The sequence below is a fragment of the Hippocampus bargibanti genome, linkage group LG13 (assembly GCF_051943395.1).
Source record: "Hippocampus bargibanti isolate YZ-2025 linkage group LG13, ASM5194339v1, whole genome shotgun sequence".
In the NCBI taxonomy this organism is placed as follows: domain Eukaryota; kingdom Metazoa; phylum Chordata; class Actinopteri; order Syngnathiformes; family Syngnathidae; genus Hippocampus; species Hippocampus bargibanti.
In genome coordinates, this window is record NC_142746.1 from 21,303,151 (window position 1) to 21,330,613 (window position 27,463).

Here is a 27,463-nt window from a genome sequence, read left to right on the forward strand (position 1 = left end):
CGTAGGCCAAAAATGAAAGTGCTATACAGTGATACATCGGTTTACGAACCCCTTGGCTTACGAACTTTTTGGTTTACTAACATTAAATGTATGAAAATTTTACCGGCATACAAACTATTTTTCGGGATACACATGGAGCTGCCACAATGAGTGATGTGTCGTTCGCGAACAAGCCCGTTCTCCTAACAAGAAAATGGTAGGCGGCTTGTTTTGGTCCTCTATTCCCCGCCCCCAGTCTTCGGTTAAAGCCACGTGATTGGTCAAGAACGCAGCAGTGAGGGGAGGTGTTTTAAACATTAAAGAGACCGGCAGATGACAGAGAGAGAGAGAGTGACAAAATGGATACAAAACAGTGAAATTTTGACTCGTTTCAACTTCAACTTTGACAGGCAGAGTTAAGACTGCAAGGTTAAAATTCCCATCAATCAGGCTCCACAAATAACCCACACAAGCCATCTGTACACTTGATGTAAGAAGCTATCAACCCAGCTAAACGAACACAATTGATGACGAACAAGGTAAAATTATCGCAGATAAAGCACCTACAAGGAATCATTCCTCAAGATGGTGAAAGAAGAAGGCTACGTTCCTCATTTAGTGCTGAGGAAAGCGGCCACTCCATTCCATCAAGCCATCAACGACCACCACAAAGGTAAATAAAATGACTTTATTGTACTGTACAGTTTATTTCTTTAATAATAATACCATAGCACATTTATTATACATACAAGAAGGGATATTTTGTGTAGTTTTATGGCTTAGAAAATTAGAAAGTAGAAAATGATGTTTTATTGGGACCTGGGAACGGATTCTTCTCATTTTAATGGTTTCCTATGCGAATGACATTTTTGGGATACACACTTTTCGCCTTTCACACTCTCTCTGGGAACCAATTAAGTTCGTAAGCCAAGTTATCACTGTACTCGAAAGAGTCCCTTCTTGAGAGCACCTATTTTGCATGAATGCGCAGAATTTATCCACATCGTAAAAAAAATCCGTTTTGATCACACGCCCCGTTAGCAAGCAACTACATGACAAATTGCTTAACCGGGCGTTACGATTGGCCAGACGACCAGAGTCAGCTCGCATAACCTTCAACTCACTTGCAACTTGACTGAGGACCCATCTGATAGAAAACAGACGGATGGTTTAGCTGTGTGATTGACATTAGCATAAATCTGGCCCGAATCTTTTCAAACTGTCTCCGGGGGGCGCGGGGGAGGACATTAACATTAGACAGTATGTCTTGTGTTTGACAGCCAACAAAATTTAAATCTTTCCGAGACAAAATGATGAGTAAGTCTCTTTCCGACAGGCTCGGAGTGCCGTTGATGGAGCGCTTCTGTAAAGATTGTTGACATGCTATCGGCGAACGTGATCCGTGTACAGCAAGTTTGAAGTACTAGTATTATTCAAGTTTGCTATTTCCTGTCTTGCTTCCAATCCCCCATACAGAAAAAAACAATTGAGATAATATATATAATAATAATATGATATATTTGTATCTTACATTTGGAAAACTTTTATATTTCTATATTATATTTGGAAAACGTAAATATATTTATACGTATATTATATTTGGATAACTTTCATGTATTTATATATTACATTTAGAAATCTTCTAGATTTTTATATTTGGAAAAATGTAAAATATTTATATATTCTATTTGGAAAACTTTAATATATTTATGTATTATATTTGGAAAACTTGCACAGCACAGCACACACAGCACACAGCAGCAGTATACTGTATTTGGAAAACTTTAATATATTTATATATTATATTTGGTAAACTGATATATTTAAAGATTATATTTGGAAAACTATATTTCTATATTATATTTGGAAAACGTAAATACATTTATACATTTACTTGTAATACTTCTATATTTATATATTTGGAAAACTTCAATATATGTCTATATTTTATTTGGAAAACTGCTATATTTATATATTATATTTGGAAAACTTAAATATAATACATTTATTTGGAATTCTTGTATATTTATATATTTGGAAAACTTTATTATATTTAAATATGTTATTTGGAAAACTTTTATATTTATATATTATACTGTATTTGGAAAACTCTAATACATTTATATATTATATTTGGTGAACTTTGATATATTTATATATTATATTTGTAAAACTTCTATATTTTAATATTATATTTGGAAAACTTTAATATATTTATAAATTTATTTGGATAAATTGGATTTGGATATATTATTTTTGGAAAAATGTATTATGTCATATATTATAAATTATATTTGGAAAATGTCTCTATTTATATATTATATTTGGAAAACTTTTTCATTCATTGAATGTGTGCCTTATATATGATAAAAGTTTGAAAATACGCCATTCATTGGGGGTGCGCCTTATACTCCGGTGCGCCTTACGCACTGGAAAATCTAGTAAATCATTTCTTTTACAGTCACACATAATAGAAATTGCACCAGCAGAATAAGAAGCCAATAATAATATTTTTTTCTTTATTTCTTTCTCGTAAAATCCCATAACTGCGTGTGCCTTCACGCAGCTACAAGAATGGAGCAAGTGTATAAAGTACTAATGAGACGACTTACAGACATCCCCGCACATCGGTTATGGCTCTGTCCAAACTGTCAAAATGGCCGAGTAAGTGTACAGGGACATGGTAAAAAGGAGGAATAATTAAAAAATATATAATAATCGGGCTGTCTAATAGTAGTCTTAGCGTTGTGACGACAATCGCCATTTTTACTTGCGGAATCGAAGCTCTGACCGAGGAAAGAAAGCACACTCCCATAAAGATAATTAAAAAGCATTGTACTTGCCGAGGCAGCACTTCCCGCAGTAAGCTGCGGGGGGACAATATGGCGGAACCAAATTCAAATACCCCCACGACAATTTCGCTGAGAGATCACATTGACTCCAATGCAGCTCTGCTTACCCTTGGGGCTTTTATTTCGCGTTATGATTCGATCTCAGGACCGCCGTCACACACTGGCTTTTCTCGACGGTGTAGTCTAGTGGATTGGGAGTCTGTTGCTTGAAAATGGCCCTGGATCTCGACCCAGCCCGCCCGATATTTCCAAAGTCCGGCCCAGGGGCCAAATGCGGCCCGTGATCAATTTTCATCCGGCCCGCAGCTACTGTCCTAAAATCAATAACATATGGCCCTCGTGTAGAATGAATATGAATTTCAATCGCTATCTAGCTGGCTGGCTAGCTATTAGCTATCTATTGGCAAGCTAGCTAGCTTTCTATCTATTTGAGTTACTTCCGGGTTGAGTGAACGCTGGCGCGCGTGGCTGCCGCTGCTTACCCACAAAAAAAAACTTATCCTGTGACTGTAAAGTGACCTTGAGAGTTAGAGTTATGTATTGATTATATACAGAAACAAAATGATCAGCTAACAGTTCAATCAGCTAACAAAAAAGCCTTCAAATGACATCCCCCAATAGGATTTTTCTCTTTCTTGCTTACAACGTCTGTTTATAATTAATGCCGATCGATTCCTTCACGTGTTTACCCGTCGCCTTTATCGACGGGATTGTCGACGTCATTAGACCACAGAGAAGGCGAATGAATTTAGAGGCTACCTAATAAATATCAGGTGGTCGCCGAATCAATATCAACTACCCGAGCACGAGTTATTTTCTCTCTCTCTCGCCTTGACTCACTGTCTCTATTACTCTCTCGTGTTATTTCAGTCTCCCACTCGTCTCTGCGTGAGTCTCATTAAGCCGTGAGTCTGCGTTGGAACATTTGGTCTTTTCTGACCCGCCTCCGCCCTCACCCTAGTCTGCACCCCCGCCGTTCGATCCGGCCCCTTCAATACCTCTCGTAAACAAAGTGTCAGATCTACAGACGCTCCCCAATTTACGGACAAGATACGTTCCGAATGGTTGTTCGTAAGGTGAATTTGTTCATAAGTTGCTTCAGTTCCATATTTTGTATGGAATGTTGTGTCCATCATTTGTAAAATGGCTTCAAATCACTTCTACTGAGTGTATTTTACAAAGATTCCAGCGCATATAGCTATATGTTACATTTTAAGACTCGCGCTGAATATTCCGGAAGTCTTGTTTTTGAATTGGTGACGAGTCCGTAGGTGACGTCACTAAAGAAACGCCCCTGACCGAAAAAAAGGACACATTGTAGCAGTCCTTCCATCACGTCAATGCATTTTGCTGTGTTTGTTTGGTCTGAAAACATCATGTTGCACCAAAAAAAGCCAGAAGAGGGCGACCAAGCTCATTATGAGGAATTTATCAGCCTGTGGAAACAGGCTGATTAATTCCTCACAGGACCTCGGCTGCCATTTTCTGCCTCCTTTTTGGTGATCAATTTCCCTCCAATGCTGCCTCTAAATGGCACGGAATAAATTCTTTAATCGATTGCAAACATGTATGCTTTCCTCTTCAGAACTATTTGAATCATATTCATAACTGGATGAGTAACAAGAAAGCATATTCTCCCAATCTGAAGCCATTGTTTTGATTCTCCAGCAAGGCAAGACGTCTTGGGGTGACACCACGAACAAGGGGGCGGGACCTTCTGAAACTGGCCACTTCCGGTTTAATTTTTTTGCAGTTTCAGCACACTTTAAGTCATTTTTTTTTAGTAAAAATATCATACTGCGTGTTTTGGCTATTGTAGATGCTATAAAACGTTTTTCTGATGTCAGGAAACAAAAAAGTGATGTCGGTTGTCCTTTAAGGTGGTCTTCACCAGCCATGCGGACTCTTTCCCGGCAGCTTTCATGCCACCCCCCTTCCACTCCTCCTCATCCCCCTATCCTCTTTCTCCTCCTCCTCTTCCTCCCCACCCGCAAGTCCTCCCCTCCACCCTCTCGCTACCTTCCTCCCTCAGTCATGAATGCACCGGGATTGCGGCAGCATCAGGATCATCAGCAGCATCCCGAGATGGAGATCTCCGCTATGAGCGTCCGTCACCGGTGAGTGAAAAAGAGGTTATTTTCCTGCTCTCCTAACCGAAACATTCCCTTACCGGATATGCCACAACTATTCCAGCTGTCACCGCACCGGCTGCCTTTCCGGCTGGACACAAGCCAGGCGCCCCACCGATGAGCAGATGGACACGGGGGAGACACGCTCGCTCGTCCTTTGCAGCGCTGATCTGTTTCTCAAGGTAAGAGTTACCCCCCCCCTCCATCTCACATAATTCAATCCGAGCGACAGATAACAACTTGTCATAACTGAGAAATAAATTGTCAGAAAATATCGTCTCAGTGCAAATGTCCTCACCTCGGTTTTGATTGACAGTCCCATGCGGTTGACCTATGCGTTCGGTTTTTGAATTCCACAGCATCCTTAAGTATTACATACCTTCTGGAGGACGGACAATGCGAAAATTCATTAGTGGCGTGAAATAATTAACTCATTCACTGCCAGATGATGTGCAAAAAAATGTGTCCACTCCAGTGCCAGGGTTTTTGTCATTGTCACTTGAATTCCAGGACTTGACAGGACTTTCAAAGCATCACCCTCCCCCCCTACCCCCCCAAAAAAACATACAAACACAGCATGTATGCATGTGTTGTTAAAAACGTTAAAAACGCTTATCCGGAAAATAAATACACAAAATATACCTCATTTTATGTATAATAAATGTGCTATGGGATCATAATTAAAGAAATAAACGGTACTGTATGATAAAGTCTTTTTATTGACCTTTGTGATGGTCATTGATGGCTTGATGGAATGGAGTGGCCAGTTTCATCAGCATTGGATTGGATTGGATTGGATTTGCCTTTATTAGTCTCGCAGTGGAGCAATTTACATTTCACAGCAGCAAAGCATGAAACACTTGATGAAGAACGTAGCCTTCTTCTTTCACCATCTTGAGGAATGATGGTGCTTTCTCTGCTATTATTTTATCTAGTTCCTCATCAATTGTGTTCTGTTTAGCTGGGTTGTTAGCTTTTTGCATCAACTGTACAGATGGCTTGTGCGGGTTATTTGTGGAGTCTGATTGATGGGATATTTTAACCTTGCAGCCGACACTCTGCTTTTGAACTATCAAAGTTGAAACCAGTCCAAATTTCACTGTTTTCTATCCATTTTGTCACACTCTATGTGTCGTCTGTGTGTCTTTTTATTGTTTAAACCACCTCCCCTCACTGCTGCGTTCTTGACCAATCACATGGCTTTAACCGACGACTGGGAGCGTGGAATAGATGACCAAAACAAACCGGCTGCCATTTTCTTTTTTGGAGAACGGGCTCCAATGACACATCACTCATTGTGGCGCTCCGTGTGTATCCCAAAAAAATAGTTCGTATGCCAAGGTCAAATTTTCATAAATGTAACGTTCGTAAACCGAAAAGTTCATAAACCAAGGTGTTCGTAAACCGAGCTATCACTGTATTCCGAACGATAATCCGGCGTGCTCAAGGGTATCGCGTCACGTATACAGTTACACTTTTGAAGCGGTCTCACCGTGTCATAGCTCACCTGCAATGATGGGAATCACTCAAGTCAACGCTTCAAGGCGCCAAGCGCAACATTTGCCGACATCAGCACTTTCCTTTTCACTTGTTACATAAATCCAGATACGCATCGCACTCCATCATCAGGTTGTACGTTCGCAGCCCAACCTTATTCGACGGATTCATCGGGGCGTAGTAAAACCAAAATTAGGTTTAATCCCCAAAATGTATCCTGACGGACTCGGCCCCGCCTGACTTTCATTTAACAAAGCGGTGTTGTGGATTTCAAAAGCTGCTTTTGCTAAATCGCTCAAAACAACGTGAGCGCGGTGACTTTCGCAATCTTCACCGGCTGACCTCCCCGCTGCAATTTTGCACATTTTGACACAGACAAAACATCAGTTTATACAATATTTAAAGTTTCTTGTTATATTCTCGAAATGACCCAAAAAAATCATGAAACACATAATCATATCCCCGGCCCAAAGCAAACCCGTACTTGCTGAACTACCAACACTAACCTATAAGGGGCAGCGTGGTGCCACAGAATACCAGGAAAAAAAACAAAGAAGAATAATACTGTATTGTATTCTCAGTGGCAGATCCGCAACAATTAAATAAATAAACTAATAAATAAATACACAACTAGATAAATTAACAAATGAATAGATGAAAAAAATAGATAAGTAAATAACTAAATAAATATAGATAGATAAAGGCGTAGATAAATAAATAAGTAAATAGATAGATAAATAAACAAATAGATACATAATTACATAGGTTCATAAAAAAATAAATAAAATTAAATACATAAACAAGTAAACAAATAAGTAAGTAAATAAATAAATAAACGAACAAATAAATAAATCCAGAAATAAGCTGATAAATCAGTCAAAGTTAAAGTTAGCTTTATTGTCAAATATGCTAATATGCATGACATAAATTAATGAATAAAATAATAATAGAATGAATACATAAATAAATGCACAGATAGATAAAGGGATAAATAAATAGATAAATAAATAGGTGAATAAATGAATAAATAATTAAAAGTAATTAAATATGTGAATAAATAAATAAATAACAAAATATATAATATAGATAGATAAAGGGGTAGATAAATAAATAAATACATTAACAAATAAATAAATGGATAAATACATAAATACATTCATACGTACATACATACATACATAGGTGAATAAATAAATAAATAAACAAGGAAACAAATAAGTAAAGAAATATAAACACAAATAAATACATAAACTGATAAATGGATGAATAAATAAATAAACAAATGAGTACATAAATAAATCCATGGATATCTAAATACATAAACACAAATAAATACTGTCGATACATAAATAAATGGATAAATAGGTGAATAAATAATTAAAAGTAATTAATTAAATACATCAATAAGTAAATAGATAAATAAATAAAAAATGATACATGAATAAATAAATACATTAATGTAATTTTCCCCGTCAGCCATAGGGTGCTAATTTCACTTCATGTAAATATATTCTTCCTCAATCAAGTCCCGATCTTTAAACGTTGGAATAATAAATTCAGTGCGGTCCATTTCTCATATTTATACGTTGTATTCATCATATGATATTTTTAAACCCAATCAAGGGATTCACACCTTGGCATCTCTACTGAATAATTGCCCCATAAATAAACGACACGTTTTCTCGATGGTAGTTTTTTTTTTAAAGATAATTACACCCCCTTAAACTCTAACATTTATGATTCAGACAGCAGAATAAACTTCAGATAGCTTCCTGGTTAGTTCCCCTGTAACCTAATAATGTGATAAGCAATCCACTGTAGTCACCGCTGTGCCTAAAAAGGCTTAACGTTCACTTTTATCAACTCATTTACCTGCAAAATCTGGGCCAAGTGGAGAGAGAGAAAAAAAAATCACACCTAACACATTGCAAGCCACAAGATAATCTTTCAGAGATACAAAAAAAACCATCCAATTCAGTTACATTATGATGCTCAGAAAAACACAAAAACATAACACACTCAAACACCTTCCCATAGTGTTTTTGAGCTCGCCCTTTACGGCGCACTTGTGAAGACGTCGTTGGTGCAATGTCACACTGTGAAATGTATGCGCGCGAAACCCTCTTGCATGCACAATGACTCCACCTCAAACCTGCAAGACCGTGAATACAGAACACCCGAGCGTGTCCACTTGCAAATCTCTGTGTAGTTAGGATGAAACGCTCTGATAGGATGACATAAAAATAACTAAATAATAATAAGATGAAGCGAGACCGGGTTATCCGACGTAAATATCCATGTCGGTGATATAACCAAAGCCCATCAGATGAGTCAGCAATTTTTTTGTCGCGACCCCTCCCCCCAACAACTACTATTGCATATAAAATAGAAACACGCCCAGTAGGATATCCTCCCAGTCCTAATAAATCAATCACCGCAGCATAGAGCAAAGATATACAGTAATACCTCGGTTTACGAACCCCTAGGCTTACGAACTTTTCGGTTTATGAAATTTTTACATTGGAATACAAATTATTTTTCGAGATACACACGGAGCTGCCACAATGAGTGATGTGTGGTTCGCGAACGATCCCGTTCTCCTAATAAGAAAATGGCAGCCGGCTTGTTTTGCTCCTCTATTCCCCGCCCCCAGTCGTCGGTTAAAGCCACGTGATTGGTCAAGAACGCAGCAGTGAGGGGGCGGGGGGTTACAGACAGAGAGAGAGTGAAGCCATTCTGCAAAAAAGCAAATGGCTGGCGACATTCTTTTGTCCTCTATTCCCCGCCCCCAGTCTTCGGTTAAAGCCATGTGATTGGTCAAGAACGCAGCAGTGAGGGGAGGTGGTTTAAACATTAAAGAGGCAGGCAGATGACAGAGAGAAAGTGACGAAATGGATAGAAAACAGTGAAATCTGGACTTGTTTCAACTTTGATAGTTCAAAGGCAGTGTAGACTGCAAGGTTAAAATTCCCAAGCCATCTGTACACTTGATGCAAAAAGCTATCAACCCAGCTAAACAGAACACAATTGATGAGGAACAAGGTAAAACGAGAAAGAAAGAAGAAGGCGACGTTCCTCATCAAGTGTTTAATTCTGATGAAAGCGGCCACTCCATTCCATCAAGCCATCAACGACCATCACAAAGGTCAATAAAACGACTTTATTACAAAGTACAGTTTATTTCATTAATTATAATACCATAGCCCATTTATTATACATACAATAAGGTATATTTTGTGTCGTTTTAAGGCTTAGAAAATTAGAAAGTAGAAAATCATGTTTTATGGGGACCTGGGAACAGATTATTCTCATTTTAATGGTTTCCAATGCGAAATAAGTTTTTGGGACACACACTTTTTGCCTTACACACTGTCTGGGAACCAATTAAGTTTATAAACCAAGGTATCACAGTAGAAACGCGCCCGGTCTGCTATCCTTCCAGTCATAATAAATCAATCACCGCACCATAGAGCAAAGATATATATTTGTAAACCCCCACGTGATATTTTTAGTATAAAGGAACTGAGGGGCAATTGGAACAGACGACGTGCTCCGCCAGCGCACACATAAGGAGATTTCAGGGGATTACTTTTTTTTTGCAATTTTCGGACTCAATGCATTATTCATAATCCTTTTGGGATGACTGCGGCCAAATCGAGGGGGGGGGGGGTGGGTGGGAGGACCTCGGGTCATTAGCCCCAGATGTGGCTGGCTGCCGGAGAAAGGAGGAGTAAGATCTAGAGTAGGAGGAGAAATGAGATTCTCGATATATCGAGTACTTAAGCGTGTTAGGAACAAATCCCCCCCGTAGCCCCCTTTCCCGCCGACTCCTTTTGTGTGATTACCACATGGCTGCTTGACATGGTTTTTATGGCTAACATGAGAGACTTTTTGTGCTCGGCGAACATGATTACCTCTTAAGTGTTGTGAGATTAGCTTTTTTTGGGGTAATAAAACCCGCCATGAGAAGAAATGCGCTTCAATGCTATGTTGGGTCTGCCGCAGCTTGGAATTGAAGCGGATTTACACTAGGCAGTAGATATGAGACAATCTCTTTCGTGAATAATGGATGCTACAGTTTTGTGTTTGCTTTCAACATTTAGCTCGTAGCAGACGTGCACATTTCACCGTGACGTCCCTGATCCACCTGTGAAAAGGACACCTTGATCCTTTTCTCTTTCATTTTAGAACTGCTTCATGTCACAAAAAGGGTGCAGAAATCAGAATCATCTCTATTGGCCAAGTATGTAGAACACACAAGGAACTTGTTTCCGGTAGGTCACGCTGCAACTCGTATCATCATTAAAAAAATTGCAAAGAGGCACTATACAGTTGGATTATTATTATATACTGTATAATAATAATAATAATAATATATTTCATTTATAAGCGCCTTTCAAAACTCTCAAGGTTACTTTACAGTCACAGGATCAGTTTTTCTGTGGGTGAGCAGCGGCAGCAACATACGCCGGCATTCACTCAACCTGGAATAACTCAGATAGAAAGTTAGCTAGCTGGCTAATAGCCAGTTAGATAGCTAATCGATAGCCAGTTAGAAAGCCAGATAGCTAATAGCTAGTCAGCTAGCTAATAGATAGCTAATAGCTAGCATATAGATAGAAAATAGACAGCCAGCTCGGTAGCCAGCTAGATAGCTAGTTAGCAAATTGTTATGTAGCAAGGTAGCCAGCTAGACCGCGAGATTAGCTAGCTAATAGATAATCCTCGTTGCATGTACACAAAATAGTCTATGGATGCAGAAAATACGGTAATCTCATCTATTCTAAAACGGTCGACTCCCATGCGGAATTTTATAGTACGCTACATCCGCGATTGCTTCTGACAAGCAACCTACTCTGAAATCCATGTGCATGTCAAGGCTTTAGAACAAATACCGACCGACCCGAAAATAATAATAATAATCATAAAAAAACATTCCATCTGCTCAAAGCAACTGTGTAAATTCACCAGACAGCAAAGTATATTGTTTGTGCATAATCAGCATGAGCGAGTTACGCTGTGCGATATGATCCTCACTGAGCACCACAACATCCATCACGGTGACTTAAGATGAAACATAGTCGACTGCAAATAAATTTCCCTACCCGTCGTCCGCCGTTTGAACAGGGATGGGGGTCACAGTTGACCGCCCCGCAAGGTGAAATGCGAGCTAGAGGACTCGCAGTTAAAATGAAAGTGCTCTTATGAAAAAGAAATGTGACAACATGGCACAGAGGCAATTAGATAAACTCAAGTAAATATCAACGGTCATCTTTTTAAGTTGTTCACTCTGTATATGCGCTGCGGGAAATTTCGTTCTTTTTTGGGATTTCTGGAATTGAAGTGACAATGACAAAAACCCTGGCACTGGAGTGGACACATTTTTGCCCACGTCTGACAGTGCATGAGTTAATTATTCGACGCGACTAATTAATATTAGTATTTTCCATCCTCCCAAAGGTACGTAATACTTGAGGATGCTGTGGAATTTAGTGCTAAAAGTCAATACTCTGTGGGTTCTGAAATTTGAGTGAAAATGACAAAAACCCTGGCACTGGAGTGAGTGGACACATCTTTGCATATCGTTGCAGATAGTTATATAGCTGGTTGATGGCTAGCTAGATGGCTAGCTTGTCACCTAGATAGCAAATAGATGGCTAGCTAGATGGCTAGCGAGATAGATAGCTGGATAGCTATATCGCTAGCTGGATAGCTAGAGCGGTAAAAAAGAAATAAGATGAATAAAGTCAAGAGAATACACAGAAAAACTCTATTATATATTTGCTATCTATAAGCGAGCTAACTTTCTATCTACAGTAAAGTCTCGTTATATCGATATTCAAGGGAGTCCGAAAAAATATCGATATAACCGGGACTATCGATATATCCGACCCTGTTTGCATGTAATTTTCTCCGTGCGTGCATAGAAATAGTATCGATATAACCGGGACTATCGATATATCCGATATCGATAGAACGAGACTTTACTGTATTTGAGTTATTCGGGGTTGAGTGAATGCTGGCGCACGTGGCTGCCGCTGCTCACCCACAGAAAAACTGATCCTGTGACTGTAAAGTGACCTTGAGAGTCGTTTAGAAATGAAAGGGATTATTATACCGTCTGGCAGTTAAGATTGATGACTTTGTGTCATTTCCGCTGTGATTTCTCAGTTTGGTTGAGCCTTTACAGCATCCGTGCTACCAAATCAAAATATTTTACCGCGCCGTAGCCTTGGAATAAACTCCCATTTTTATGTCTTCCATTGTCAGGAAATATGGTGAGCATAGAGGACGGCAATTGCATGGTTGCGTCAGACTCCGATGACTCCGATTCCGACCCGGTCTTCACGTACAACGTGGACGAGCGGCAGGTGAAGAAGAAAAACAAAGCCTTGCAGGTTCGATTTCAGGATATCTGCGAAGCCCAGAATGAAGATCGAGGAAAACACAACAGATCCATTTCCTGTAAAGTGACGCAGCGACAATACATGACCATGCCCGCCAGACGATCCATCCCAAACGTCACCAGAAGCACCGGCGTGCAGACGTCGCCGGACCTGACCAAACGTTACAAAACTTTTCCCTTTGAGAGGAAAAAGGGACACACGTTTAAACACGCCGCCTTAGTGGAAGATTACCGTGGACACAATAATGGCTTTTTGAGCGACATAAAAACAGTCTGCGAGGACGGTCAACCCATCGGGGTGACGTCCAAGTGCAAAGGTAAAATCGTAGGGCAGACCAAAGCGTTGCTCCATCACACCGACGACAGCAGCGAGATGGAGGATTTGATTTGCGACGTCAACTGCGTGGACGACGGACCATCTTGTACGGACTCCCAAGAGTCCAGCAACCCTTTGTCCAAAACGGAACCGGAGCATCAGGACTGCGGCGTAAGGACCAAACACAAGGGATTACGCCGGGAGGAAAGTGATTCTGGCGCTTCGTCCAAGCGTCAGCTAGCGACTTCGGACGTCGCCAAGGGTCCAGTTGCTTGGAATTCTTTGACTGGAGTGGAGTCTTTAGGGAGCCCCTCCAAGGCTTGTAAACGAAAAAAGGGGGCGCAGTTGAACGAGCAACAGTCGCAGACGCTCCCTCACAGCGGCAAATGTTCAGCGCCGTCGGAAGCGCCGTGTCGGACGAGGCACGCATCGGCGTCTTCGAAACGGCAGCAGGCTCCAGGGAAGGGTTCTGGCTTCCGCCCGGGAAATACCGAAGCTGCTCTCGGCGTGGGCGGCGGCCAGCAGATAATTCCCATATCGGATGACAAGGATATCAAAGCACAGCTGCAGGCGATGGAGACGCTCATTAACTCGAGCCAGGAGACCATCAAGGTTCTGCTCGGAGTTATTCAGGAGTTGGAGAAAGGTGAAGCGCAACGAGAGGGGTGAGTGTCCTGCGATCGATAAACGGACCGATAAATTCATTGAAAACCGTTTGACAGGATTTTGAACTAAGATTGACAGTTTCACCCTCTTCGATAAAGAAATTCGCCTATTTTAATTTCTATGCAAACCGTTCTTGGTTTTTACCTCAAAACGGTGATCTCATAAGACAAAGAGAAACTCTACTCACATGCCAGCTTTGTTCATAACACGGTTCGGTGTTGCCTTGCCTTGCGAATGGCCCAACTAAAATCATGTGGGAACGGATTAACAGCGTTCCCATTCATTTCAATGGTGAACGATGATTTGGTTTGATCTTGTGCGGGTTATGGTTACCTTGGTTTTTGAGGTTGTAATTTAGTTGTCATTGGAACTAAGTTACATTACTTTAATATTTACTTTCAACAGATGCCAACAACCTCGCTTTGCAAAAAAAAAAAAATAATAATCGTAATTTCAGGACTTATTTGTTAGGACATTTTTATCAGTGACAAATGATAAAAGCAGGACAAACTTTTTGGACTTTAACCTAAATATTTTTATTTTGGGAAAAAACAATTTTAAATTGTATAATTCACATGACTAAACTATTTGTTTAAATTAATTAATTTATGTATTTATTCATGTATACATGTATATATTTATTTATGTATTAATTTATTCATTTATTTATTTAGTTAGTTATAATTTTACTTATTTATTGTGTATTTTATGTGTCTATTTTTTATTTATTCATTCATTCCTTTATTTATTTATGTGTTTGCTTATTTTGTTATGTATATAATTATGTAATCCTTTATTTATTTATGTATTTATTTATTCATTTATTGATTTATATTTTACTTATGTATTGTGTATTTTATATCTTTATTTTTTATTTATTCATTCATTCATTCCTTCCTTCATGTATTTATTTATGTATTTATTTATTTTCGTGTTTGCTTATTTGGTTATGTATTTAATTATGTATTCCTTTATTTATTTATCTATTTATTTATTCATTTATTTACTTATATTTTTACTTATTTATTGTGTATTTTACGTGTTTATTTTTTATGTATTCCTTTATTCCTTTATTTATTTATCTATTTATTTATTTATTTATTTATTTATATTTTTACTTATTTATTGTGTATTTTATGTGTTTATTTTTTATGTATTCCTTTATTTATTTATTTGGTTGTGTATTTAATTATGTATTCCTTTATTCATTTATTTATTTATGTATTTATTCATATTTTTACTTATTTATTGTGTTTTATGTGTTTATTATTTATTTATTCCCTTCATTCTTTCATGTATTTATTTATTTATTTATTTATTTATGATAGCAAAGCAATGATGAAATTGAACCCCCGCCAGGCCCCCCCCTCCTCCCACCCCCCCAAAAAAAAATCCATCCGGGCCATGTTTAACAGGAACAAAAGCCAAGAAATTGCTTGAACGGGCTTTTGATCCACTGCACAATACCTACAGTGTGTTTGGTTATGATTAAGGAATCCTAGCGAGCGCCGCCTCGTTTCATTCCCTTTAGCGATTCTTTTAACGATTGGGCTTGATATTGGCAATTTACGCCAAGGCAATGAACAAATATCCCACTCGGCTCAAAGGAATAACAATGACATTTCCACAGTTGCATTCAAGGGGCGAAATGCACTCAACTCAATATGCCAATTGACTCCCCCCCCCCCCTCCAACTTGTGTGTTGAGTGTTATAACCAGATAAGACGTTGGTCATGTCACGATTCATGTTTAGCATTATGTCTTGAAAATACAACAATTTGCATGTAGGTCACATCATATTGACATGATGAGAAGAAAGACAACCTTTCAACTGGCCTGCTTTATCACAAACGAAGATGAAAATACATTTTTATCTTATTACTCCGCGCGTGGCTTATTAACGGTCGGACGAGCGAGCCCAATTCTGCCAGAAGTTTGCAGAACTAATGATTCTCTCTCTCCCTAATGTTACGCCATGAAAGCAAGTTTGATGAATCTTCAAGCGATGCAATCTGAGAATGGAAGAGGAATTTCTACCCCCCCCCCCCCTACCAAAAAAAAAAAAAGTTTTGCTGCATTAATCATGGCAGCCGGGGAAATGGAAACATATTTTGGCAGGGCTTCAAAGCGTTAGTCAGTTGTTGTGTTGGGGGAATGCATAAAATGTGATTTATTTATTTGTTTATTGTGGGGTGGAGGGTGGGGACAAAGCAAAAAAAAATGTGGTCAAAATATATCAAAAGTTGTTGACACCCATGAAGAAAAACTTATACATGCGGGAAAATCCTGATTTTTATCAACATGAAATTCCCCGACATGTGCCAACCCAATGGAGGCAACTTGCATCCAAATCAAGTGCCTCAACTTACTTGGATATAGTTCCTCTAAGATCCCGCCACATCTCAACTCAACTGTATAATGTAATAATTTTAACTTGTTCTTCATTTCTTATTTATTTTTATTTGTTTATTTATTCATTTATTTTTATTTGTTTATTTATTTGGCCATGTATGTATTTGTTTCATTTTTTTTTATAAATGTCAGTTGTTGTTTTTTATGGCATTATTTATGTAGATTTTATTTATTTATTTATTTATTTATTTATTTGTTTTTTATAAATGTCAGTTGTTGTATTTTTCTGCCATTATTTATGTATATTTTTATGTATGTATTTATTTATTTGTTTTTTTGTTTGTTTACTTATTTATGTATGTATTTATTTATTTTACTTATTTGTTTGTTTATATCTTATTTACTTATTTGGCCGCGTATTTATTTGTTGTTGTTTTTTATTTCATTTGTTTTTTTCGCTATTTTTATTTATTTGTTTGTTTGTTTACTTATTTATGTATGTGTTTATTTCTGTATTTTACTGCTTTGTTTGTTTACTTCTTCTTCTTTATTTATTTGGCTATTTATTTATTTATTCTTTTGGCTAGTTATTTATATGTGTGTATTTATTTATTTGTTTGTTTGTTTACTTATTTACATGTGTGTTTTTTTTCATTTATTTTACTTATTTGTTTGTTTATTCCTTCTTTATTTATTTGGCTATTTATTTATTTTTATTTATGTATTTTAGTTATTTGTGTTTATGTGTGTATTTATTTATTTATTTATTTCTACATTCATCTTCAAAAATGGTCTTTCCCAGTTTTAGTTTCATATTTTATCATTTTGGATGGACCCCATGTTCTATCCGTTTGATGAATAAAATAATCAGCCATGTTTTTTTTTTCCTACTACCAAGCATTAAAATACATATTAAAATATAATATCGAATAATATCCCGTCTCCATGACACATGACTTATGTTGACTTATGCTGTCTCCCGTGTGTCACCAGGGATGTAAAAGGCCACTCATTATCCAACAATGTTACGCGGCTAATTTCATGATGTAAAAGTCTCCACACTTGATGAAGGAAATCCGACCTCCATTTGATCGAAATAAACAGCTTAGATTATCCAAATAACCTGAACAAATTTAGCTGGTGGACCGTAGCATGCCGCTATTAATTCATTTTTTATCCCCCCCCCCCCCATTTCTACAGGCTCACCTACCGAACAGGACAAGACACGGCGAACTGTGACACCTGTCGAAACAGCGCATGTATCATTTACAGGTGGGTGGCTCTACTGCAGGTGCGGGTCATTAATTCTGCATTCAGTTCTGTTTTTGCATGTTGATGATGCGAAAGATCCAAAGTTGCTGCAGAGGTACCAATAGTTTAGAGGACAATCAATATATTTTTATCTCCGATGCTCTTTTGAGGTCGAACACGACAAAAATCGAATCCACTGAAGGTTTCTACAGCCGTCATCTGTTCTTCTTTGAAGGTGTCGGACGTTTCGCTTCTTATCCAAGAGGCTTCGTCAGCGAACTAGTCTTTTGCTGGTAGGCCCTATATATATATATATATATATATATATATATATATATATATATATATATATATATATATATATATATATATATATATATATATATATATATATATCCCTACAGTCCAGACGTGGGGTTGCTGGTAGTTTCGGCCCTATATATATATCCAGACGTGGCGCTGCCGGACTCTGCTATGATTGGTCCCTGCTCTCAGGTTGGGGGGAGCAGAGGACTACTCCCTGTGGCGCTACACTGATTACTTCTATTGTCCTGACTGATTACTTCTATTGTCCTGCCTGAGTATGAGGTCTACGACTGGCCTGATTGCCCCGTTTGCTCTGGTATCACCTCAACACAACTAAGCCTATATTGCCAAAGAAGTCTGTTGTACGAACGATCCAAATTGAACCTCACCCCACCATGACGATTTAGTGAAGGATTTTGCTGTTTTATGAATCAGAATCAAAAACCTTTATTCGTCCCACAATGGGGAAATTTGCAGTCCACAGCAGCAATTTGAAAGAATTTGAAAATAGCTTCTTTTACTCACTTTTCAAAACATCTATTTTCTTTCGCTAAGATTTTAACCTCATTATCGTCAAATGAGTGGTTGCTAGATGACGGCCGAAGAAACCTTTTCATCGATGGACCACTCCTGTACGACTGAGAGTTTACACAGACGTAATCCACTGAAGATAAAAAAAATCCTGCATTCGCATTCTGAAAATTGTAATCCTAAAGGGGTTCAAGGATTGATCCTTGAGGGACTCCACGTGTCATGTCCGTTCGATAGTAAATAAATCATCATTTTTCATTTCATCAGAAAAATGTCACACACACACACACACAGGAAAATACTTCTTAACTATTTGGGCTTTGTACTACATGATTGGACACATTCTGTACCTGTGAAAAGAGATTTTAATCGAGGAAAAGCACCCCCCCACACACACACACACACACACCACCTCCCACCTCTACCTCCTCGGCCCTCCCTAAGTTGCTTTCTTGCTCCCACTTGACAAATGCAGCATTTCTCGCTGACCTAGATCGGGGTTTATTTCGAACACAAAAGACACAGTGGGGGGGGGGGGGTTCTCACAGCTACTACGGTGATGAATATTTTGTATTTCGTATCATATTCAAGAGGAAAGCCTTTGACATCTATGTAGAACGGTGGATTTAATTAACAGGGACCGAGAAGCATTGATACGTTTATTGTTGGCTTTGGAGTCGGACATTTTGAAAAGATAATGAGAAGTGCGGTGATGATTTGAGATGGTTAGCTAAATACGAGAAGTAAGCGCTAGCTGGCATGACGGATTCAGATCAGGGATGAAAAAGCGTCACACACTGATGGAGAATAAGAAGTTAGCATATTTAAAAGTTTCATATGCTTAGTCAACATGTGTGACTGGAATACGCAATTGAAGCACAGACAACCTGGGTCTGAGGTCAAAAGACACAGTTTATTAAACTGTCATCTTCATCTAGGAGATCTGGTCTTTTCTTCTTCTTCTTCTTGTTCTTCTTGTTCTTCTTCTTCTTCTTCTTCTTCTTCTTCTTCTTCTTCTTCTTCTTATTATTATTATTATTATTATTATTATTATTATTATTATTATTATAAAGGCAGCTAGGTGTCTAGCGGTTAGCGTATCGACCTCACAATGCAGAGGTACCGGGTTTGATTCTAACTACGGACTTCCTGTTTGGAGTTTGCACGTTTGAAATCAGAAAATTGATGGATTTATATTTAAGATGCCATTTTTTTGTGGGTTCTTGACCAATTCAAAATGGGTCCTTGAACCCATAAAGTTTGAAAATCACGACCGTAAGTGCACCGGCACTTTTCGCACCTTCTGGCGTTGATTCCTAAGCAAAACACGGCCAGCGTGTCGGGGGAATACGAAGCCGACTTACTGTTCACTCGCTTTTGTGTTGAAAGCAATTATCACGGTCTCGCTGACACCATTTTGATTTAATTACCTCATCCCACTTGGTCGCGACGCCCGCCTGGATACATCCCATACTTGGGACGGACCAATGTCTTGCTTTGTCGCCTTTTTTTATTTTTTTTGGAAAAGCAGCGAAGAATTAAATCCCCATTCTCTATTGTTACACCTTCGACTTCACCGGGAATGCGGCGTGGTAGCCGCTCGTGTACGAGGGACTGTCAGGAAGGCAGAACAGAGGTGTGAAGTTTGACAAGGTGACACTTACTTCGCCCATCTTGTTTTGTTGAAAGCATTTTTTTTCTATGCGTCGCATCAGACTGGTGTTGTTGTATAAAAAAAACAAAAGTCAGGTAACAGATTGACACTGGTAGTGTAGTAGTACGCGACCCATGTTCATTGGCGTGAATGTGAATGGTTGCCTGTTGCCCAGAGCAGGTGGAAGATTATCCATTTCCAAGGTTCTTTTTTTTATTTTAATTTTAATTTTAATTTTAAGTGAAATTTTTAATTGTAATGTTAAGTGTAATTTTAATTGTAATGTTAAGTGTAATTCAAGTTTTTAATTGTAAATTTAAATGTAATTGTAATTGTAAATGTAATTTTAATTTCAATGTAACTTTTAATTTTAATTGAAATTTTTAATTGTAATTTTAATTTCAATGTAACTTTTAATTTTAATTTTAATTGAATTTTTTAATTCTAATTTTTAATTTTTAATTTTTAATTTTCCAATTTTCCAATTTTTCTATTTTTCAAATTTCAAATTTCAAATTTGCAATTTCAATTGCAATTTTAATTGCAATTTTAATTTTAATTTCAATTAAAATTAACATTGTATTTATTTATTTGTTTATTTATTTATTTATTTCAACAAAATCTTCTCAGAGTCGCAAAAATTCCGACACGGACTTGCAAGCTAAGCGGCTGATCGTTGTGACTGACGTACATTTGAAACAACCGATTGGTGGCAAGGGGAGGGCGAGGGCGGTTGTCACGAGGGGAAATCAATTATTGCTCAAAGTCAACTCGGCAGTCATGTTGCGGCCATGCCACAGATTAGAATCCCCCGAGATGTATCCCTTTAATTTCAGAGCACTACAACTTCTGGATTGCACGTCCGATAAAATCAAGAATCCGGCAGCTGCCGAGCTGAGGTGCTCAATCAGAGTCACTCCTTCTTATCCAGACCTCCGTTTTGGCCTGCCTGACACCCCCCCCCCCACACACACACACAAAACACCCACTTCCCCCCATCCTCCCGAATGCCATCGACAATCATAAATCACTGTAAAAAACGGGGGTGCATATTTGGCAAAACAAAAAGACGGGAGAAAAAGGCTCAACGAGAGGATGATGAATCAGGGAAAGAATTGTACGCTGTAATTTTTTACAACGAACCGGGATACAAATGTAAAGAAAAGGTCATTTGCTAGACATTTTTCCCTTTCCTGGCCTGATATTGAGACGCTGTTATTTGTCTGCCGCCTCTGTCGATACAGTGCAGCAGAGGAGTAATTCGACATTTTCTTTTGAGATTTGAAGACTTGAAGCAGATGATGGAACAGTTTGTTCCAACCAAACAGTGATTGGATGAAAATCTTATAACATACTCTTAAAGGACAACCGGCACCATTTTTTCGTTTCCTAACTGACATCAGAAAAACATTTTACAGCATCTAAAATACCAAAAAACACACAGGCGGATATTTTTAGTCAAATGCAAAACACCAATAAAAATGACTTAAAGTGTCCCAAAACTGCCACAAAACGAGCTCGAAACTGGGGAGATTCAGAAAGCCCCGCCCACTTGTTCGTGACGTCACACCAGGATACTCCTTCACAAACTGCCTTGCTCCAGAATCAAAACTATGGCTTCAGAGAGTTCAGATTCGAAGAAGATGCTTTCTTGTTACTCATCCAGTTATGAATATGATTCAAATAGTTCTGAAGAGGAAAGCATACATGTTTGCAATCGATTAAAGAAGTCCCTCCGTATCAATTGAAGCCGTCTGGATTCAAATGTAGCGCCCAGAAAATGCACAAGATGGCGCACAAGCTCCTGTGGAAATGGGCTGATTTGTCCGCTGGGAATTTGTGTCAACTTACACCTTCTTTATACGTGTTAGCGCAATTGGTTGCGACACACAACGATTCACCATCGCGTTATTTATGTAGTTTTGTTTCCTCCCATAGGTCATATTCACAGCTCATAGATTCAGCGCTAGTAGCTGGCTAACCTGCTGATCCTTATTGCTGATAAATTAAACATCATTGATAATGATCATCAACATCTTGATAATAGCTGGAGTTCATCATATACTAAAAGTCATAGAACGTTCCAGTCCACCAAAGTACTACCTAGCGATCCGTTATGATTCTATTAGCCTTCTGTTCTGAACTGACATTCATCGGCAAGCTGAGGCGAGTCCCCGGGATTCATTATGTCACTGCGATGGTTGCGAAATCCGGCAGAGGGCTAATTGCGCTGTCCATCATAGTCGTTAGCCCATCCGGACCCGGTGGGGTAAAACCCAAGTGATTATCTTCCTGCCAACAAGGTCAATCAACCTCGATGTCACTTATTTTGGCTGCGTCTGTTCTTTAATCCAGTTAGCTTTTTTGATTTTGTGTTGTCAAAAATTACATAAGGCCCCTAAAACACCCCATTTTTTTATCTTTCTTCCCGGCTAACGTTTACGCCAAGTGTGTCAAAGTCATTTTTTTGCCGTGGGCCACGGTTTCCTCTTGTCTTTCCACGAACTGATAGATTTGTAACCTGGCTAATGAGCTCTTCCTGTGAAGGAGTTTCCCAAGTTCGAAATTCCACCCAAGGCCAGATCTCCTATCTGAGGATGACAGTTTCACAAGCTGTTCACCTCAGATTGACCTGAGATTTTTCTGTGCTTCCATTTTGGGCCTTGTGTTCCACCAACTAAGGGGAGTAAAAGAAGCTATTTTCATAAAACAGCAAAATCTTTCACTAAATCGCCATGGTGGCGTGAGGTTCAATTTGGATCGTTCCTGCAACCGACTTCTTAGGCAACATAGGCTTAGTTATGCGGATGAGGTGATACCAGATACCAATCATAGCAGAGTCTGGCACCGCCACATCTGGACAGTAGGGATATATATAGGGCCAAAACTACCAGCAAAAAAAATAGTTTGCTGACGAAGCCTCTTGGATAAGAAGCGAAACGTCCCACACCTTCAAAGAAGTACATATGATGCTAGTAGTAATTTTCTACTTTTAATGGGATGTCAAAAGACAGACGGGTCTTGTCTTCCGGCATTTCCAAGCTTTGACGACTTGTCTTTTGTGCGGCTATCACATGCATCACTTTCTGTTTCCTGGCTTGTTTTTTTTTATATTAATAAATCACTGATCCAGATGGAATCCGGGAGGGAAAGCGCATATCTGTTCTGACACACAATCCCCGAAATTGCTCCAGTCGCCATTTCACACGTATGCAGTCAAAGGACTTCCCCCTTTACTAGATTAGATTTCCATTTTTAACAAGAGCCTTCATTGGTCTTTGCGATCGAAGACGTCCACATTTGTCAATTTAATTCCCGGGTTGGTCACTGTGTGGCATTTTTGTAGCGGCACATGACTTGAACTCTCTGACCGATGAAATCTGGCCGCGCTGGGTAAGTGTGCATCTTAATTCCAACCAAAGGCAAAGCAGGCAGAGGTCAATCGGGCCGTGATTAACCGCGGGTATTCCAGCGTGGACTAAATCCGTCCTTAAGACCACATTTTCCGGATGCCTTATTCATATTGATTTGCTGTGTTGTGTATTCATTTAAAGGACAACCGACACCTCCACACAAGTTGTGTCCATAATTTGTAAAATGACTTCAAATGAGCGTATTTTAATAAGATTCCACCGCATATAGCTATATTTTACGTTTTAAGACTCGCGCTGAATATTCCGGAAGTCTTGTTTTTGAGGTGGTGACGCGTCCGTACGTGACGTCACTGAAGGAACGCCCCTGACCGAAAAAAGGATACATTGTAGCAGTCCTTCCATCGCGTGAATGTATTTTGCTGTGCTTGTTTGGTCTGAAAACGTCATGTTGCACCAAAAAGAGCCAGAAGAGGGTGACCAAGCTCCATATAAGGAATTTATCAGCCTGTGGAAATGAGCTGATTAATTCCTCACACAGAGTTTGGTCGCCATTTTCTGCCTCTTTTCTGGGACGCTACATTGCAGTCCAGATGCCTCAAAATGACACGGAAGGACTTCTTTAATTGATTTCAAACATTTATGCTTTCCTCTTCAGAACTATTTGAATCATATTGATAACTGGATGAGTAACAAGAAAGTATCTTCTCCTAATCTGAAGCCATTGTTTTGATTCTAGAGCGAGGCAAAGACGTCTTGGCGTGACGTCACGAACTGGGGGCGGGACTTTCTGAAAATGCCCAATTTGCAGCTCATTTTTTTGGCAGATTTTGGAGACTTTAAGTCATTTTTATTGGTGTTTTGCATTTGACTAAACATATCAGCCTGCGTGTTTTGGCTATTTTAGATGCTATAAAACGTTTTTCTGATGTCAGTTGGGAAACAAAAAAGTGATGTTGGTTGTCCTTTAAACATCAATTCAAATCAAAGGGCAGGCCTGACTTTTAACGCTTTGCTCTGGTTGCAGCGTGGAGTTGGACTTTAAGCTACAAGAGGACAAGCTGCAGCCGCTGATGAAGAGACTTTGCCCCCAGGACAGCCAACAATGTCCCGCTTTGCCTTATTCCAACGAAGTCTTCACATCTACTCCCAAACGCAAGTCCAAATCGGATTCTAAGAAGCACGCCCGTTGGAAACTGTGGTTCCTTTGAAGGGAACATGAATGCTTTGGAAACGGCCTTCTTACATCCCAACGCTCGTCTCAAAACGGGATGATTCCGGAGGAGGAATCGAGCCAAGCGGATGCGTAACAGTACAGTAGAGAATCGTTCATTTATTTATTTTATTTTTTTTGGGGGGTAGAGGTTCTGAGCTGAGACTGCACGTCCAAGTCAGCAGGGGAGAAAACAAAACAAACCACACATATTAAAAAAATGAGATTATATCTTTTAAACGATGCCAAATCTTTTTCTGGCACTTTAACTGAAGAGGACGGATGAACACCTACAAATCGAGGTGAGCCCTCGGGATACATTTTTTATTTTTTTGCATAAATATTCCTTTGGTGAGGCTAAAATGGCAGATTTTGGTCACGCTGTTTTTGGATTGAAAATTCAATTATTTAATCCGAAATTTCAATATGCTTCTGAGTCCAATTGTGCTTTTCCTTGGCTGTTATAAAAACTTAAAGGGCAACCGACACCATTTTTGTTTTGTTTCCTAACTGACATCAGAAAAACGTTTTATAGCATCTAAAATACCCAAAACACACAGTCTGATATTTTTAGTCAAATGCAAAACACCAATAAAAATGACTTAAAGTGTCCCAAAACTACTTCAAAATGACCTCGGAGATGCCGCGTTTCAGAAAGTCCCGCCCCCTTGTTCGTGACGTCACGCCAAGACGTCTTTCCTTGCTGGAGAATCAAAACAATGGCTTCAGATTCGGAAAATATGCTTTCTTGTTACTCATCCAGTGATGAATATGATTCAAATAGTTCTGAAGAGGAAAGCATACGTTTGCAATTGATTAAAGAATTTATTCCATGCCATTTTGAGGTATCTGGAGGCAAAAATGTAGCACCAAAAAGAGGCAGAAAATGGCGACAAAGCTCCATGTAAGTAATTCACCAGCCCGTTTCCACAGGCTGATTAATTCCTTACACGGAGCTTTGTCGCCCTCTTCTGCCTCTTTTTGGTGCTACACGAAGTTTTCAGATCAAACAAAGCATTGACGTGATGGAAGGACTGCTACAATGTGTCCTTTTTTCGGTCAGGGGCGTTCCTTCAGTGACGTCACGTACGGACTTGTCACCAACTCAAAAACAAGACTTCCGGAATATTCAGAGTCTTAAACGGTAAAATATAGCTATATGCCGTGGAATCTTTGTAAAATACGCTCATTTGAAGTCATTTAACAAATGATGGACGCAACTTGTCCGGAGGCGTCGGTTGTCCTTTAATACTTTTCAAAATGTCGCGTTAGTTTAGCAAGCATCATGGAATTTCACAAGTTTGTTTTGCTTTCGTGGCCGAATAAAATGATGTGACGGGCCAGATCTAGTCCCCGGGCCTTAACTTTGACACCCATGAATTAACGCTGTGATGCCAAATTTGTTTTCATCTTTTTGCTGCCTTGACAGAATCCTGCTTGTCAAAAAGAGGAGGCGCCGCGTGACGGGGGTCCGGGGGGGCTTTTCATTGGCGAAGGGATAAGCGTTGAATGGACAGCACCTCCGGCAAAGCACAACAATTGACTATTTCCCGAGGAGCACGTGTCAAGGACTGACATCAAGCAAAGGGGGCTTCTCGCTCCACCGTCGCTTCTTTTGAATTCAAACTTCCACGCCAACAACCGAGCGACGTCGCCTTAGAAAAGACATGATGTGTTTTTTTTACCCCAACTCCCACTACTGCCATCTTAATGGATGCTACACAGAATTCGGAATGTTTTTTATTTATTTTATTTTTGTTGTTTGTTTGTGCACTGGTTGTGTTTACTGCAACGTCAAGTATCTTTTGCAGGCTCGACTGAGCAGCGACATGATTGGGGGGATGAGGGGTGCTTGATTTTTGTAGTTTTATTAAGTAATTTCTCGTTCGGTTGCTAAAAATAATAATAAAAAAAAAGCAGAATTGTAGCTGAGAAAATATTTTTTTAAATATGTACCGAATGCGGCCATTGTACTGAAGGAGCAAGCTTTCACAATGTAGATACAGTAAAGCCAGGTACTACTTTTAAAGCCCTTAAACTCACTCCAACATAGTTCATGGGTACCAAAATACTGCAAGATTGTAGCGAAGCACTTCTGCCATTTTGTTTCACGTCTCAAGTACTTATAGCTATCTATTCGCTCGCGAATGGCTAGCTATTCGCTGGCGAATAGCTAACTATTCGCTAGCTCGCTATTAGCTATCTATTCGCTAGCTAGCGAGCTTGCTATCTATGTAAGTTACTTTGGGGTTGAGTGAACGCTGGTGCGTGTGCCATTTTGTTTCACGTCTCAAGTACTAATGGCTATTTATTCGCTAGCAAATAGCTATCTATTCGCTAGCGAATCGCTAGCTATTCGCTGGCGAATGACTAACTATTTGCTGGCTGGCTATCAACTATCTATTTGCTGGCTATTAGCTATCTATTCGCTAGCGAGCTTGTTATCTATTTAAGTTACTTTGGGGTTGAGTGAACGCTGGCGCGTGTGGCTGCCGCTGCTCACCCACAGAAAAAAAACATATCCTGTAACTGTAAAGTGACCTTGAGAGTTTTGAAAGGCGCTTCAAATGTAATGTATTATGATTATTAATTTTGTCTGGCCGTTGTACTGAAGGAGCAAGTTGTCACAATGCGGGTATGGTAAAGCCAGGTACTATTTTTATAACTCCTAAACTCACTCCAACATAGTTCATGGGTACCAAATTACTGCAAGATTGTAGCGAAGCACTAATTTTTCTGGCCGTTGTACTGAACGAGCATGGGATAATTATTGCTAATTTTCGGAATGAGGGACTTTTTGGTTGCTCCGCCCCTTTGACAATATTCATCATTTATTATTTTTATTTATTTTATTATTTTTCCTGCTACACTGTGATCATGAACTTCGACTGAGAGTGACACTGAAATAAAAAATATGATGACAAATATTTTTATTTCGTC

At 39.1% G+C, this 27,463-nt stretch overlaps 1 protein-coding gene across 2 annotated transcripts; it reads left to right on the forward strand.

Annotated features, from left to right (window-relative positions):
- Positions 1-4,369: 4,369 nt before the first annotated feature.
- On the forward strand, positions 4,370-27,429 carry insyn2ab (inhibitory synaptic factor 2Ab). 2 transcript variants are annotated; one of them, XM_089012580.1, is made up of 6 exons: positions 4,370-4,948; positions 5,025-5,142; positions 12,728-13,844; positions 17,398-17,469; positions 24,338-24,825; positions 25,953-27,429. In XM_089012580.1, exons 3-5 carry the CDS (start codon positions 12,733-12,735, stop codon positions 24,519-24,521), a joined length of 1,368 nt encoding a protein of 455 aa, XP_088868706.1. In that variant the 5' UTR covers positions 4,370-4,948; positions 5,025-5,142; positions 12,728-12,732; the 3' UTR covers positions 24,522-24,825; positions 25,953-27,429. The 2 variants fall into 2 exon arrangements, with proteins under 2 accessions (XP_088868706.1, XP_088868708.1); XM_089012582.1 differs by lacking the exon at positions 24,338-24,825.
- Positions 27,430-27,463: the final 34 nt, after the last annotated feature.